We start from the raw sequence: 14,136 nt of genomic DNA on the forward strand, positions 1-14,136 counted from the left end.
ATTTTCATCTTGACAGAGGAAGTATTATGTAGAGGGCTGAGAAGGTTAGTAATTGAAGGCAAGATGAAGGCCCTCCCTAGGCCTAGATGTGCGTTAACCCCTTCCCATATATTATTTACAGATGATATATTTATATTTATGAATGCATCTACAAAATATGTAAAGAGTCTTCAGGGCTTTTTGTAGGTCTCTTGTAAATTGAATCCCAGAACCCTTCGATTGGGGATTCATTCACTAGATTATGAATTTAGCTCATAGGGACTAATTATAGTCCCTACACCACTAAAACCCTAATCCCTAGCTACCTACTGCTACCAACCTAACTTATTTCATAAATAAAAAGGGGAGCAACACTTACCTGGTGTAGACAGCCCCAAATTTGACCCTCCTTCCTCTTCTTCTTCTTCTTTCTTTCTTTCTTTTGCTCTGTTGTTGTTCACCAAATAATGCAATAGAGAATTGAAGTAACAAAGGTGGTTTTGGGATTTTAATGTTTAACCCTAAAAGTCCTTAGGGCCCGTTTGGCTGAACTAGCCCAAAATACAAACATATTTCTTAAAACTACTTTTTAAAACATAAACTGTTTAAAATTTAATTCCCCTTGACGGACCCTACCAAATACTGACCTATTAGGTTGGATTTTGTCAGCATTAGGACATCTACATAGTGGGTAAGTGCAAGGCTCAAGGGTGTAGGGATGTGGGCCCCACACCCAATCGGCAGGCCGATTGGCAGCTGGATAACCTACCAGTTTGCCCATTTTTTGTTCATTTGCTCCCCTAACTTTTGGGTTCTTGAGTCCACCCAATGTAGGACTAGTTCCACTCCTATTTTGAGCATTTTACACCTCTTCCTAACTAGAGGATTGCCAAACTTTCTCTCTTCTACTGTACAAATGAATCCACTATAGCAAGGTAGCCTATCTCCTGTGCCAGACACTGAGCTCAGCCACTTCTAGTTCAGGGTGTTACAAATTGGGTTACAAATCTTCATCAATCTAGCCAGGTTCGAAGAAAGTATGGAACTTTGTCTCAGAGCCACTCCCCTCAAGGACTCTATGCCTGAACAGGACTCTTCATAATCGTCTCCCACTCTCCCTCCATCAGCAGCCTATAAATACCAAGGTAAGCCTCCATCATTGGGGATCGATCACTCACTTCTCTTATTGGAAAAGCTCTCTTGAGCATTTGTTGTAGAAAGATCTGACTTAGGCATCGGAGAGTCCTCCGTCGGGTCAGCCCGGCTCTCCCCTGTCATCTCTTCTGGCAGGTCAGCCAAAGCACTAAGAATTGCAGGGAAGATCATCCTGTCAATTTTTACCGTGTCAATATGCATCTAAAATAACATCCTAACCCTTCGTCATCTAAGAATTTAAATACGTAAGCCACGCAATTAAAATTAAATAAATAAATAACTGAAAATAAACACCCCACGCAATTAAAAAGCAATGAACAAAAAAAAAATGTTGAAATAAAAAAGTAAAAGAAAGGGGATAAAGCTAGAGAAAGACCCACAAGTAGGTTTCTCTACTTAGTCCAAGGAATGCATCATAATATGAGCTTTTTTACTTGACCAGAGAGTCACTCTTACAAGGGTTACTCTACTTGGCTTTAGGGAAAGGGAGACAATTAAAATAAAAATAATAAAATGATGGTTCTATGGCTAGGAGGGGCAAAGCCAACGCATACACTAGCCATGAACCTTGGGGGAAAGGGATAGCAATAATGTAACAAATGAAATTAAAATCCTAAATTAAGAAAAAAAAGGTAGTCACAAGAGGGAATGAGAGGGGGGAGAGAAGACTACTGAAGGAGCCTACTTACTTGAACTGAAAACTTGATCAATTTGAGATACTACCAATACTAAAAATTAGATCTGGAATAAACCAAATATGAAATTTCTAGTACTAGAGAAAACAAATCTAAAGAAAAAAATTAAACTTGAAAGACATGCTTTATAGCTTGTTCTTATCACCTAGAACTAAGCCTAGAACTAGAACTTGAACTTGTTTACAACTTCAATTATTTACACAATAAAAATAAAAAGACTGAATCAAAAAAACAAATGCTTACATTAATTGAATAAAAAGAACTTACAAAAGTGTTTAAAGCATAAACCTAAAACTAAAGCTAGAGAAAGAAAACTAGAGAAAAAGATAAAGCAACTAAAAAAAAAAAAACCCTAGAAGAAGAATGAAGTGCCTCCTCCCCTTGTGTTAATTCTTATATAGAGAATGGGGAGGGAAGCTAACGATTTTAGCTTCTAAGAAAATATTTTTTTTTTATCTTGTTGATGAAGTGGAGGAGAGAGAAGAGAGAAAACATGTGGAGAGAGATCTCCTACGATTTTTCTTGCCTTTTTTTTCTTATTTTTTCTCTCTTTTTCTATTTTTCTCTCTCTTCTTGCACAAGAAACCCCCTTTGGCCGATTTTTCTTGCTTGGATTTGGACAATATTCTATTTTAATAGGAAATTTCATCATGCCCTTGTCTTTTCTTTTTCTTTTTTTTTTCTTCTTTCCTATTTTTTCTCTTTATTTTCTCTCTCTTCTTTAAACTTGTGTACAACTTCAACAAAATGGCAGCTAAGAGGTTCAAACTTGAGACCTCCTTATAAGGAAGGGATTTTGCACACCACAACTGACCAACTACACTAAGTAGTTGTTGTTACTAAAAATGAATCTTCAATCACTTAAGGATGTGATCCATCGATCCTTGTTGGCATTTTAAATATTTCTTATACCCTTGGGACAACTGCAGATGGGCTGGTTCTGCATCTCAGTTCAGTTTTGATCCATTATTATTTTTCTGGCCTGAAAAGAATAATCACTTGTACGGTTGACCAAACGAATGTGTATTTACAATTGAACACTTTCATCTTGCTCAGATAGGACCTCTTTACGTTTAAAATTGGAGATATAGCGCCCGATAATCCTTAAGGCCTTGAAAATATAAAACCTGCAAAAAGAGAGTAAAACCCAAGGTAGCTCCATTCTAAATGCATAAAATGCATGTTTTACTACACTAGATTTCACACATAAATGTGCTCATCAAGCATCCATGTGGGGCTATCGTGGTTGATGCATGAACTGGTTGAGCGTATTAACACAAAATGTAATGTCTGGTCTAGTCATCATGAGATAACGAAGGCGACCAATAAGCCTTCGATACTATGAAGGGTCGGCAAGGAGGTCACCATAATCAGCATCAAGGCGAAGGGCCTATTCCATAGGAAAAAATGCAAGTTTCGCCTCAAGCATCCTAGAGTCAGAAAGAATATCAAGGTTATACTTGCGCTAGTTAATGAATATGACATCAAGGCTGCGAGCTACCTCAATGCCAAGGAAAAACTTAAGGGTATCCAAACCCTTGATTTGAAACCGAAAATGCAGAAATGACAGGAGCCCTTGAATGGCTATTTGGTCATTCCCGGCAACTATAATATCATCGACATAGACAAGGACGGTAGTGTAGCTACGAGGGGTAGATTTAACAAAAGAGAATAATCTGCCACTGACTGATGTTTGAGATGTAAAATGTAACCGCAAGCGTACGGATCAATGTAGCTATGGGTCGAACACAGAGAGAGTAGCCACTTTTTTTTTTTATTTCTTTTAATAATGCAAAAGTGAACGGATTAATGGTTGTGATCTAATTCTAATTACCGTCCTAAACATATGTATCTAAAATAACGTCCTAACCATTCGTAATCTAAGAATTTAACGACGCAAGCCACGCAATTAAAATTAAATAATTAAATAACTGAAAATAAACAACCCACGCAATTAAAAAAATAATAATAAAGGGAAAAAAATACTGAAATAAAAATAAAGTAAAAGAAAAGGGATAAAGCTAGAGAGAGACTCACAAGTAGGTTTCTCTACTTAGCCCGAGGGATGCATCATAATATGAGCTTCCTTACTTGACTAGAGAGTCACTCTTACAAGGGTTACTCTACTTGGCTTTAGGGAAAGGGAGACAATTAAAATAAAAGTAATAAATTGATGGTTCTATAGCTAGGAGGGGCAAAGCCAACACATACACTAGCCATGAACCTTGGGGGAAAGGGATAGCAATAATTTAACGACTAAAAATAAAAATCCTAAATTAAGAAAGAAAGGGTAGTCAGAAGAGGGAATGAGAGGGGGGAGAGAAGACTACTGAAGGAGCCTACTTACTTGAATCAATGCTTGAACTTGGAAAAAAAAAATTGCTCCACGGCTCGTGATCTTGTCACCTAGATCTAAGCCTAGAACTATAACTTAAAAAATTACAACTCAATTGCATAAATCATAAACATAAAAAGGATGAATAAAAATAAAAGAGTGCTTGCATTAATTGACATAAAAAACTATTACAAAAGTGATTAAAGCAAAAATAGAGAAGAACTAAAACTAAAGAGTGAGAGAGGGAGAGAGAGAGCGATTAAAAAACAAACTAGAAGAAGAATGAATTGTCTCTCCTACTCTTACATGAGTTGTATTTATAGGGAATGGGGAGGTAGGGTAACAAATTTCTCTTTCCTAAAAGGGAGAAACCCACAATTGATTGTGAGATCTTTTGAGTCCAAAAGTGCTAAGATGGAGGAGAGAGAAGAGAGAAATAAACTTGGAGAAATTTCTTATAATTTTTTTGCTTATTTTCTTTCCTTTTTTTTTTCTAATTTATTTCTCTTCTTTTTCTCCCTCCAAGGGACGATTTTCTTCTTGCTTTGTGTGATTTGGACAATATTTTGGTGATGATGTGGAAGAGAGAGAAGATTTAGACAATCTTTATTTCTCCTTTTTTTTTTTTCTTCTCTTCTTGCACAGGAACCCTTCCACGGTTTTGCTTGCTTCTAATTTGATGTGGAAATCTGCTCCATGCCCTTAGTGCTTTAAGTGAGTGAAAAACAAAAAATCTTCAACAAAATTCTCTAAAAAAAACAACCATGAGATTCAAACTTGAGACCTCTTGATGAGTAAGGGAATTTTGCACACCATAGCTCACCAACTACGCTAGGTAGTTGTTGTTACCAAAAACGAATCTTCAATCACTTAAGGATGTGGTCCATCGATCCTTGTTGGTATTTGAAATATTCTTTGTACCTCTGGGACAACTACAAATGGGCTGGTTCTGCATCTCAGTTCAATGCTAATCCATTATTCTTTTTCTGGCCCGAAAAGAATAATCATTTGTACGGGTGACCAAACGAATGTGTACTTTTAATTGAACACGTCCATCTTGCTCAGAATTTCATCCTCTTCACAACCATAAAAAGAAATAGGACCTCTTTACGTGTAAAATTGAAGATATAGCGTCCGATAGTCCTTCAGGCCTTGAAAATATAAAACATGCAAAAAGAGAGTAAAACCCAAGGTAGCTCCATTCTAAATATGTAAAATGCATGTTTTACTACCCTAGATTTCACACATAAATGTGCTCATCAACTGACGATACCCAGCATCCTTGAGAGCACGAGTGAGAGTGGCAAACCAGTTCCTTGAGGCTTGTTTTAGACCATAAAGGGACTTTTGGAGCTTGCAATACCTGGTCTCCCCTTGTTTGGAATAACTAGGTGGCAACCACATGTAGACATCTTCATGTAAGTCACCATGTAAAAAAGCATTGTTGACGTCGAGTTGATGCAAAAGCCAACCACAAATGGCGGCAACGGCAAGAAGACTGCATACTGTAACAAGCTTGGCAACGAGGGAAAAGGTATCTGTGTAATCAAGTCTCTCTTGTTGTGTGCATCCCTTAGCAACGAAGTGCACTTTATAGTGCTCAATGCTCTCATCTGCATTCCGTTTGATTTTATAAACCTATTTGCAACCGATGAGAGATTTTCCTGTAGGAAGATACTGCAAAGACCAAGTGTTATCCTATTCAAGGGTTGTTATTTCTGCCTCCATGGCATTACACCAGTGGGGGTGCTTTATGGCCTCAGTAAAGGTGGTGGGTCCATGTTCAGAAGAAATAGCAGAAACAAAAGCAAAATGAGGATCTGAAAGATTATCATAAGAGATGTATGAAGTGAGGGGATAGGGTGTAGTGCTTGCCAATACAAATTACAATCTGAGGGAAAGACATATGCCCCGATAATCAAAATACAAAATGTGCCTAATGAACGGTGGGGTGAAGTTATCCTAAGTAACAAAAAATTGATGGTTTACATCAAACGAAGCAAGAGCATCAGCAACTTGATTGCCTTCTCTATACACAAGATGAAAACTAATAGTGGAGATGTCCCTCAGAAGTTCAAAAAAATCTTTGATGATGTGTTTGATGCCCCATGAGACGTTAGATATACTCCCTTCCAAGATTTTAATAATAAGAGTGCATTCCCCTTCAATTATCACTCTAGAGAGTCCCTTAGACTTTGCTATCGGAAGCCCTTGTCGCACTGCCAATTCCTCAACGACATATGCATAATTACTTCCAATATACTCAGCAAAATCTGAAATGAAATTACCTTCATGGTCTCTAAAGATCCCACCAATTCTTGCTGCTCATGGAGTGCGCAAACTAGAACCATCCACAGTGATCTTAATGGTACATGAAGAAGGAGAAACTCAAGAAATATAAATAGCTTTTGGAATGCAAGACCGCCTTTCATTAACAATAATGAATTCCTAATATAGCCGAATAGCTGAATTAATAATATGTAAGGCCGGTGGAGAGTTACTTCTGAAATACTTTCCATTTAATGCCAACCAAATGCTCCAAATCAGAGAGAAAACTTTTGAGTTAACCATCCTCTTATGCTGGAAAAGTGTTAATTTATGTTTTGTTGATTTCTTTCTTTCTTTCTTTCTTTCTTTAAAAAAAATTTAAAAAATAAAAAATAAAAGGAATTATTTTTCTGATTGATAACTCAAAACCCATACGTCTCTTTCATATCTGCCATCTGCTCTATTATTGTCTTGTGGCCGGATTGTGTTTGTGCTTGACTGTGGCAGATCTGTAAGATTGAGAAGGTCTTATGTACTAGAGTTACAGATTAGATAAAATCTTATGATTCTTTCTTTTTTCCTTGCACCTCTCCTATCCGAAATCAATATCATCATAGTTTTCATTCCGATCCTACTATAATATCTATTAGTAGCACTTTAAATAGCTTAATAAATTTTTCTTATTTTTCTTTTAATAAATTAACAGAAGAAATAGATAAGTTAGAACGACAAAAAGATAATATTGTTCCAAACAGAGCTGCATAATAACAGAACCGAAATGTAATCTTAAGTGATTTCAACATCACAAAAAGGACAAAAGGAATTAATATGAAATCCCTAATTATGTAAAAATCCAGGGTTAGGTACTCTCTCCAAAATGAGTTTTCAAATGAAAATTTGAATTTTAGGAGCAATAGATACATGCCATCCATGTTTATATATCATTTTAATCTGCACTAGAGATTGCGATAGATAGAATGGAGTGTGCAGTCTCCCTTTCGCCACCAAAATTTAACTAAGTCAGCTGCATTTCAAGTAAAGGATGATTTGTCAATTAAATCAACTACATAAGTTAGAGCAGAAATGGGTAGAGGAAAAGATACAGGTATCCAAGGGTCCCCTAATTATCAACATTACATCCATGGCCAATCCATATATGAATAATCCCTTCATAAGAAGATCCTTTGTTCTGAAATAGATTTCCAGCACCATGAAGCTGTTGAAGGGCATGAAGCTTACAAGAAACTCTCTTGGAAATACTTGGATTTCATTAGTCTTCCCCCCACAAAGAATTTGTCAGGAAATAGAAGTTCTCATGCTTCATTGTTGCATGACAGTGCTCGATTTATTGATGAGCTTAACTTGATATTAAGACCACCAGACGTTTTTTAATTTACAACTCATAGTCCAAGCAACAGTTGGTACTAGCTTTTGTTCACCATTGGACCAAGAGAAGGATCTGTAATCCCTTTCAATCTCTTTGAGGATAGACATAGGAAGCTGAAAGCATGACATATGATACCGTGGGAGAGCTGAAAGACATGAATTTGTGAGACTAATTTTTTCAGCTGAACTGAAAAACTTGGATTTCCAGGATCACAAACGAGAATTAATTATGTCCATTAAAGCTTGACAATTAGTTTTAGACAGTTTCCCAGACTTGAAAGGAAGTCCCAAATAAGTATCCCAGGAAGATGATTGATGAATACCAAATCTCTCAATCAAAAGGCTTTTCATGGAAGATGCTACATTGGGGCTAAATTGTACCTTGGTCTTGTGTAAATTAAGCAATTGACCCGAAAAGGAGTAATACTCTTTTAGAATTGATTGCATAGCTCTTGCTTCTTTTATATAGTAGCTCTCCCAAATAAAAGGAGATCATCCACAAAAGTAAGATGGGAAATGGCTTTACTGTCACAAGAAATGCAAATCCCATGAAGATGTTTTAATCTGAGGTGTACTGCCATATGAGATGAGAGAACCTCCGCATATAGTATAAAAATATAAGAGGATAAAGAATCTCCTTGTCGTAGACCTCTCGTGGGAGTAAAATAGGGAGGCGGGGATCCATTAAGAAGAATAGAGAGCTGGAGAGAAGAAATAAAAAACATCACACGGTTAATCCAAGTACCAGGAAAATCATAGCTCAGAAGGGTGGACCTAATGAAGTCTCATTACATCCCTACTCACTCATGTCTAACTTCACAGCCATCAACCCTTTTCTTTTTTTTTTTTCCTTTTAATTGTGTGGAGGAGCTCATGGGAAATGAGTACATTGTCTTGTATATGTGTTCTTTGATGAATCCATTTTGATTGAAAGATATCAGATAGGAAAAAAGAGGACAAAAACGATGAACAGTGATCTTTAAAATGATTTTATATACAAAATTGCATAAACTTATTGGACGAAACTCTCCAATGCTTGTAAACATCTCCATGGAAGACGCTTGTAATTGTTGCATTCCATTAGTCTAAGTTTGAATTTGCTATGTATTCTTGGAATACATTCCAAGATCGATAATGCATTTCAAAAAAATCATATCAAACATAAACCTTAATTTCAAAAGTCCACTATGCAATTCTTAACTCTGTCAAAGTATGGTTGTAGTGTATAGTTCATTAAGCATGATTAAGGGTTGAGATTTTCAGAGGTTGAGGAACCTGGGACAAACAAAATGCTGAGGTTTATGAAATTAGATGGCAAATATACATTAAATAAATATTGGGTCTAGATGTTTAAGCTCATGGGTGAAAGACTAAAGCTATGCTTAGTATAATTTCTTGGAATGCATTATTGACTTAGAATGCATAACAAATGTAGCCTTAGATTTCTTTTCGGGAAATTTTCCGTCTCTTACTACACCCTTTCTCATCTTTGGGTGCCTAGGTTTCCACAACAAGCCTTTCCTCATTTGAATCTCTTAAGTAAATTTGAAAGCATGCCATTCTAAGGTGCTCCAAAATGGAAAATTTTATCAACATGATGTAATGCCCAAGAAAAAGTTGCTTCTCAAACAACTAACAACTAAATGGCCTCCATTTCTCTTGCTCGCTTTTGATTGTCATTTCGTCAAATTCACATGAAAGAGTGTTAATTGATTTGGTTTCGATGTATACGGTGCGATTGGATTTGATTCACATTTATTTGACTGGAACCAAATAAATGTAAATGACATTTGACTAGACATTTGGCAATAATTTTATACATGACAGAACACAAACTAATAGGCCTATTACAGTTCGGTTAAAAACCTTTAGCATAAATCCACTGGCAAAAAATCTTTTAGCCGCTACAATAACGTTTGGTCCAACAATATGCCAATATGACTGGTAAAACTTGGCCATCAGTCCCAAATCCCAACAGCTTTGTAGGATCCAATCTGAAATGGTGATTTTTTTTATTACCTCATCAGTGAAGTCCCAACAAAGCATATCATTTTGAGAATGAGCTATGCAGGACGTAAGACATTGAAGGAAGCCCATCATACCTGCAGGCTGGGAAGTGGATTGTGGGTCATGAAATAAGCCGGGAATTTGATCAAAAAGTTCCTCATTGCTAGAAATTCAATCTCCATTACCATTCTTAAGTCTAGTGATACGGTTGACCTGTTTTCTCCTAGTCATTGCCATATGAAAGGAGAAATACGGTCCCCTACTTGTAACCATTTAATTCTAGAGTGAAACCTCTTCTTGGAGGAGAAGAGACTCCAAATGGTAATGACAATCAGCCTCAAGGGCTTGGGAATCAGCGGTAGATGGATTATTTTGAATGGATTCTGGGATTTCCATTGCTTTAGGGTGTGTTTGGTTGTGTAAATCTACGAATTTACTTTCTGTAGAATCACAATTCTGTATATTTTTACATGTTTGATTCGCCTCGAATTACATTCGTTAGGGAACCAAGTAAATCCACAGAATCACCTTTTGTGAAGAAAATTCATTCTAACCTGAGAACAGCTCTATACCTAGTCTCATATATAAAACACCTTTTTAGACCTTCATATAAAAAAGGTAATTCTGTGATGAATGACAAAAGTCGGGACACACTTTCATTTCTCTTTAGCATCTACAGAGATGTGGAGGTATCAGGGATTCAATAACGAACGAGCAACTAGAGACCATGCAGCACAAAAACACCGACGGATACACGCGTAATACTAGCGTGTCCCCAAGAAAAGCGAGGATCATCAGAGAACTACCCTGTTCTAAAGGGGCCGGGGGATATAAACTCCCAAGTTCAATAAACCAGACATTTAACAAAACAGTAAAAACTGTTCCAAAGGATATTTCACAAAGGAAGAAATAGAACCTTTTCTCATGACCTAGATGAAACCAAAAGAACCCGTCAACCATACAAATACCATTCATCAATCATCTCATATTGCATATACGAGAGGCAGTTGATAAGTAGAGGGAGAGGAGAGAGACGAAGAGCCAGCAACAACACTACTAACCACCATTCAATTTACATGGCATGAATCCAATCCACTAAAAGCATCTAACATCTCAGCTTCCCCAGCCTCCAGTAGACTCAAGCACCTTCTTCACTTTCTGCACAGAATAAGAACCTCAAATTGAAAATCACCTTTAGTATATCAACATATTCCACCCAGATGATAAACAGATACAGGTAGTTTGTCTGGCAAGGCATGAGCCTTTAACGAAATTAGTAAGTAGACAATTAATTTCCAGCAAAAATATGTATGAAGTCATCACCTGGAGTCGGTAGGACCACGCCATTGCCAAAGCACTTCTTAAGCTCCTGCAACACAAGAAACATCACAGAAACGTCACTCACAGTCGCAGGTATCACCTTAAAACCAGAGAAAATAACTGGGTATTACTCTTGTGCTAATAATTCTTTGGACTTTCCACCTTACACGACACAAACGAAAAAATGTGGCCTTTCTCTATCTCAAGTTTACCACTTCAATCAAAGAACTAACCATTCATAACCAATGAAAAGAATACCCCCAAACTAGCATTATGGTGGCAAAAATTGTATAATTGGCTAAGCCATCACAAAATAGTAAACCCTTTTTCAAGGGATTGACTTTTAAAGGAGCACTGGATGGGAGAAAAGGGTTGAAACAAATTCATAGAATTCGTTTGCAGATACACTGGAAGGTTACTCCAAAACTTAACACACTGTGAAAACAATGCTGAATGAATTATTAAGAATGCATACTCTACACTAGATAATTAAAAAGAATTAAAGACCCACAGAAAAACATTGGGGACAAATAAGAAAAGAGTTGCAATATATTCTTGAAATATTAAGCAAACAGGATTTTCCTTTTTAAAGATACTTCTGGATGAATACATATCCTCGATTATACTATTTTTGAGAAATTCATGGCCCACAAAAACGAAAATTTGAGACCATAGTTGTCATGGCGCCAAGGCGAACCAAGGCGGTGGAGGGTTGCCTAAGCGCTTAGGCGAACTAGGCGAACAAGTGTTATTTTTTATTTTTCCTATTTTCTAACATTATTTAGTAAGTTATATATACCTTGTATCATAAAAAATCAAGATTAAGCCACATCAAGTCATTAAAAATCAACATTTAGCCACATCAAATCATAAAAAATTAACATTAAGTCATATTAAGTTATAAAAAATCAACATTTAGAGAAATGCTCTTATTCTATAATAAGTTTGACTAGTCAAATGATTTTATTTTTACATGAGACTTTTTGTATTAGTTATAACATAAAACTAGCTTTCTAACAAGTCTAAGATTACTTAAATCTGAGTTGCAATGAAAAAGTTATGCTTCAGTCAAACTTATTTTTAAGTGCGCGAATATTGTTAAAATCGCCTGAATGAAAATAATTTTATGAATATCAAAACAAAATATTTTTTTACCGGACTTTTGGTTTTTAACAATGTTTTAACATGATAAAATTTATAAAATTTTCATAATTGAGAAAAACCCTAGCATTTAAAAGTTGAAAATCGTCCCTATAACCAAAATCCAGTTTTTGTTCTTGGACTAGGGGGTTGACTTTTTATCCTTTTGGAATTTGATTTTTAAACTATTTTTATTGGATTCAAACAGGGGGTATTTGCTTATTTATGAATAATATCTTAAGTAAATGAAATAACAAATATTAAAAACATTTACTTGAATGATATTTGGCATAAATAAGTGCCGAAACACAAGGCGACATGCAGTGCAACAAGGCGGCTGTCGCCTAGGCCCCAGGCAAACCGCCTGGACGCCTAGTCGTCGCCTAGGCTAGGCGACGCCTTGACAACTATGTTTGAGACTAAATCTCAATATAGAGGAACAGCTAGGAAACATGATAATGAAATCCCCCATACACTATCAGTAAGGGAGCACAATTGTTTTGACTGACTTAACAACACAACACTTTAAGCACAAGGAATTCTAAATGAGGCAAAATACACTGATTCAAAACTGACCCAGAAAGTGATGCAAACTTTCAAAACCGGTAAAATATTGGATGCCTAGGAGTTGAGTTGCATATATGACAATCCCATAGTTTTTAAGGCGGTAAGGCGACGGAGGCATTTGAGGGTCTTTCGGAGCGCCTAAGCGATAAGGCGGGCATAAAGCGTCGCCTTATCGACTAAAGCGTTCCTGTGTAATTTTTTTATAAAACCAATCTACTTGGCTCAAATCCTAGTTGAATCCTATTACTCATATGTTAAATAAATATCAAAGGTTCATATTCATACCAATGTAAGATATTCATCAAGAAAACAGATCAATAAAGTTAATAAACTAAGTTCATCTTCATCAATCATCAATCATCAATCATCAATCATCATAACATATTAACATATAATATAAATACATAATTATGAAACAAATTTATAAATATAAAGAAAAGAAGACATAAAAAATACAAGTATTTATTATACTTACCTCTATGATGCGAAATAAGTGCCTAAGCCCTAAGGTCATCCACTATATTTCTACTCCTGTCAAAGAAGAATGAAGCTCACCGCTGCCGGAGCAGAATGATCACCTGGATCAGTGGCTCTTCCTTGTTCATTGATTCCTTCTCAAAGTCCTTTCTTAAAACCATTGACAAAATCCAAACCCTATTTGTGAATCGTGTTTTTGTTTTGTTTGTTTTGGTTATTTTTGGTGGAGTAAAGCTGATCTCATACATCTCAAGTGTTAACAAAACTGTACACCTACCAATAAAAAATCTATATTTGGAATCTTTATCAAGTAATTTTAAAATGTGTTTAAAAAAAAAAAAAAAAACCCATAAGGCGCCACTTCACGTAAGGCGGAGCACTGCCTTACCATTTCTAGACCGCATCAACGGATCGCCAAATCACCACAATCAGTCCACTTGTCATAAAGCTACACAATCAGCTTCTTTCTTTTCTTTTCCCTCCTTTTTATATATGTAGCAGAGATTTAATTGCAAACAAACAGCTAAGGTATGAAGCAGCATATGACCCAATATACAAGGACTGACTAACAACCCCACCCTTGGCCAGCTCATCTGCTAAACAATTAGCAGATCAGAACCTCCAAGAGAATGAAGAATCCCCACAACAGCAATGCAACCTAGCTTCCCTAATGAGATGCACAGTTGCCAAGGTTCAACAGGATGAGCTCGGGTCAATAAATTAGAAACTTTGAAGCATCTGCAATGAGCATACTCCCCCAACCATTGGCTAAAGCAAGATCCAAAACTTAAAAATAATGGTTTTAAA

At 36.3% G+C, this 14,136-nt stretch overlaps 1 protein-coding gene across 2 annotated transcripts in view; it reads right to left on the reverse strand.

Annotated features, from left to right (window-relative positions):
• Positions 1 to 10,668: 10,668 nt before the first annotated feature.
• Positions 10,669 to 14,136, reverse strand: part of LOC122058649 (universal stress protein PHOS34-like) — an 8,179-nt gene continuing 4,711 nt past the window's right edge. Inside the window, exons 2-3 of one of the 2 annotated variants that reach the window (XM_042621290.1) lie at positions 11,149 to 11,194; positions 10,669 to 10,983 (exon numbers count right to left, since the gene is read on the reverse strand). In XM_042621290.1, coding sequence (XP_042477224.1) covers positions 11,187 to 11,194 — 8 coding nt within the window. In that variant the 3' untranslated portion in view covers positions 10,669 to 10,983; positions 11,149 to 11,186. Of the gene's footprint in view, positions 11,001 to 11,148; positions 11,195 to 14,136 lie in introns of both variants that reach the window. The other variant, XM_042621291.1, reaches the window with a different exon arrangement.

This window comes from Macadamia integrifolia, chromosome 13 (genome assembly GCF_013358625.1).
Source record: "Macadamia integrifolia cultivar HAES 741 chromosome 13, SCU_Mint_v3, whole genome shotgun sequence".
NCBI lineage: Eukaryota > Viridiplantae > Streptophyta > Magnoliopsida > Proteales > Proteaceae > Macadamia > Macadamia integrifolia.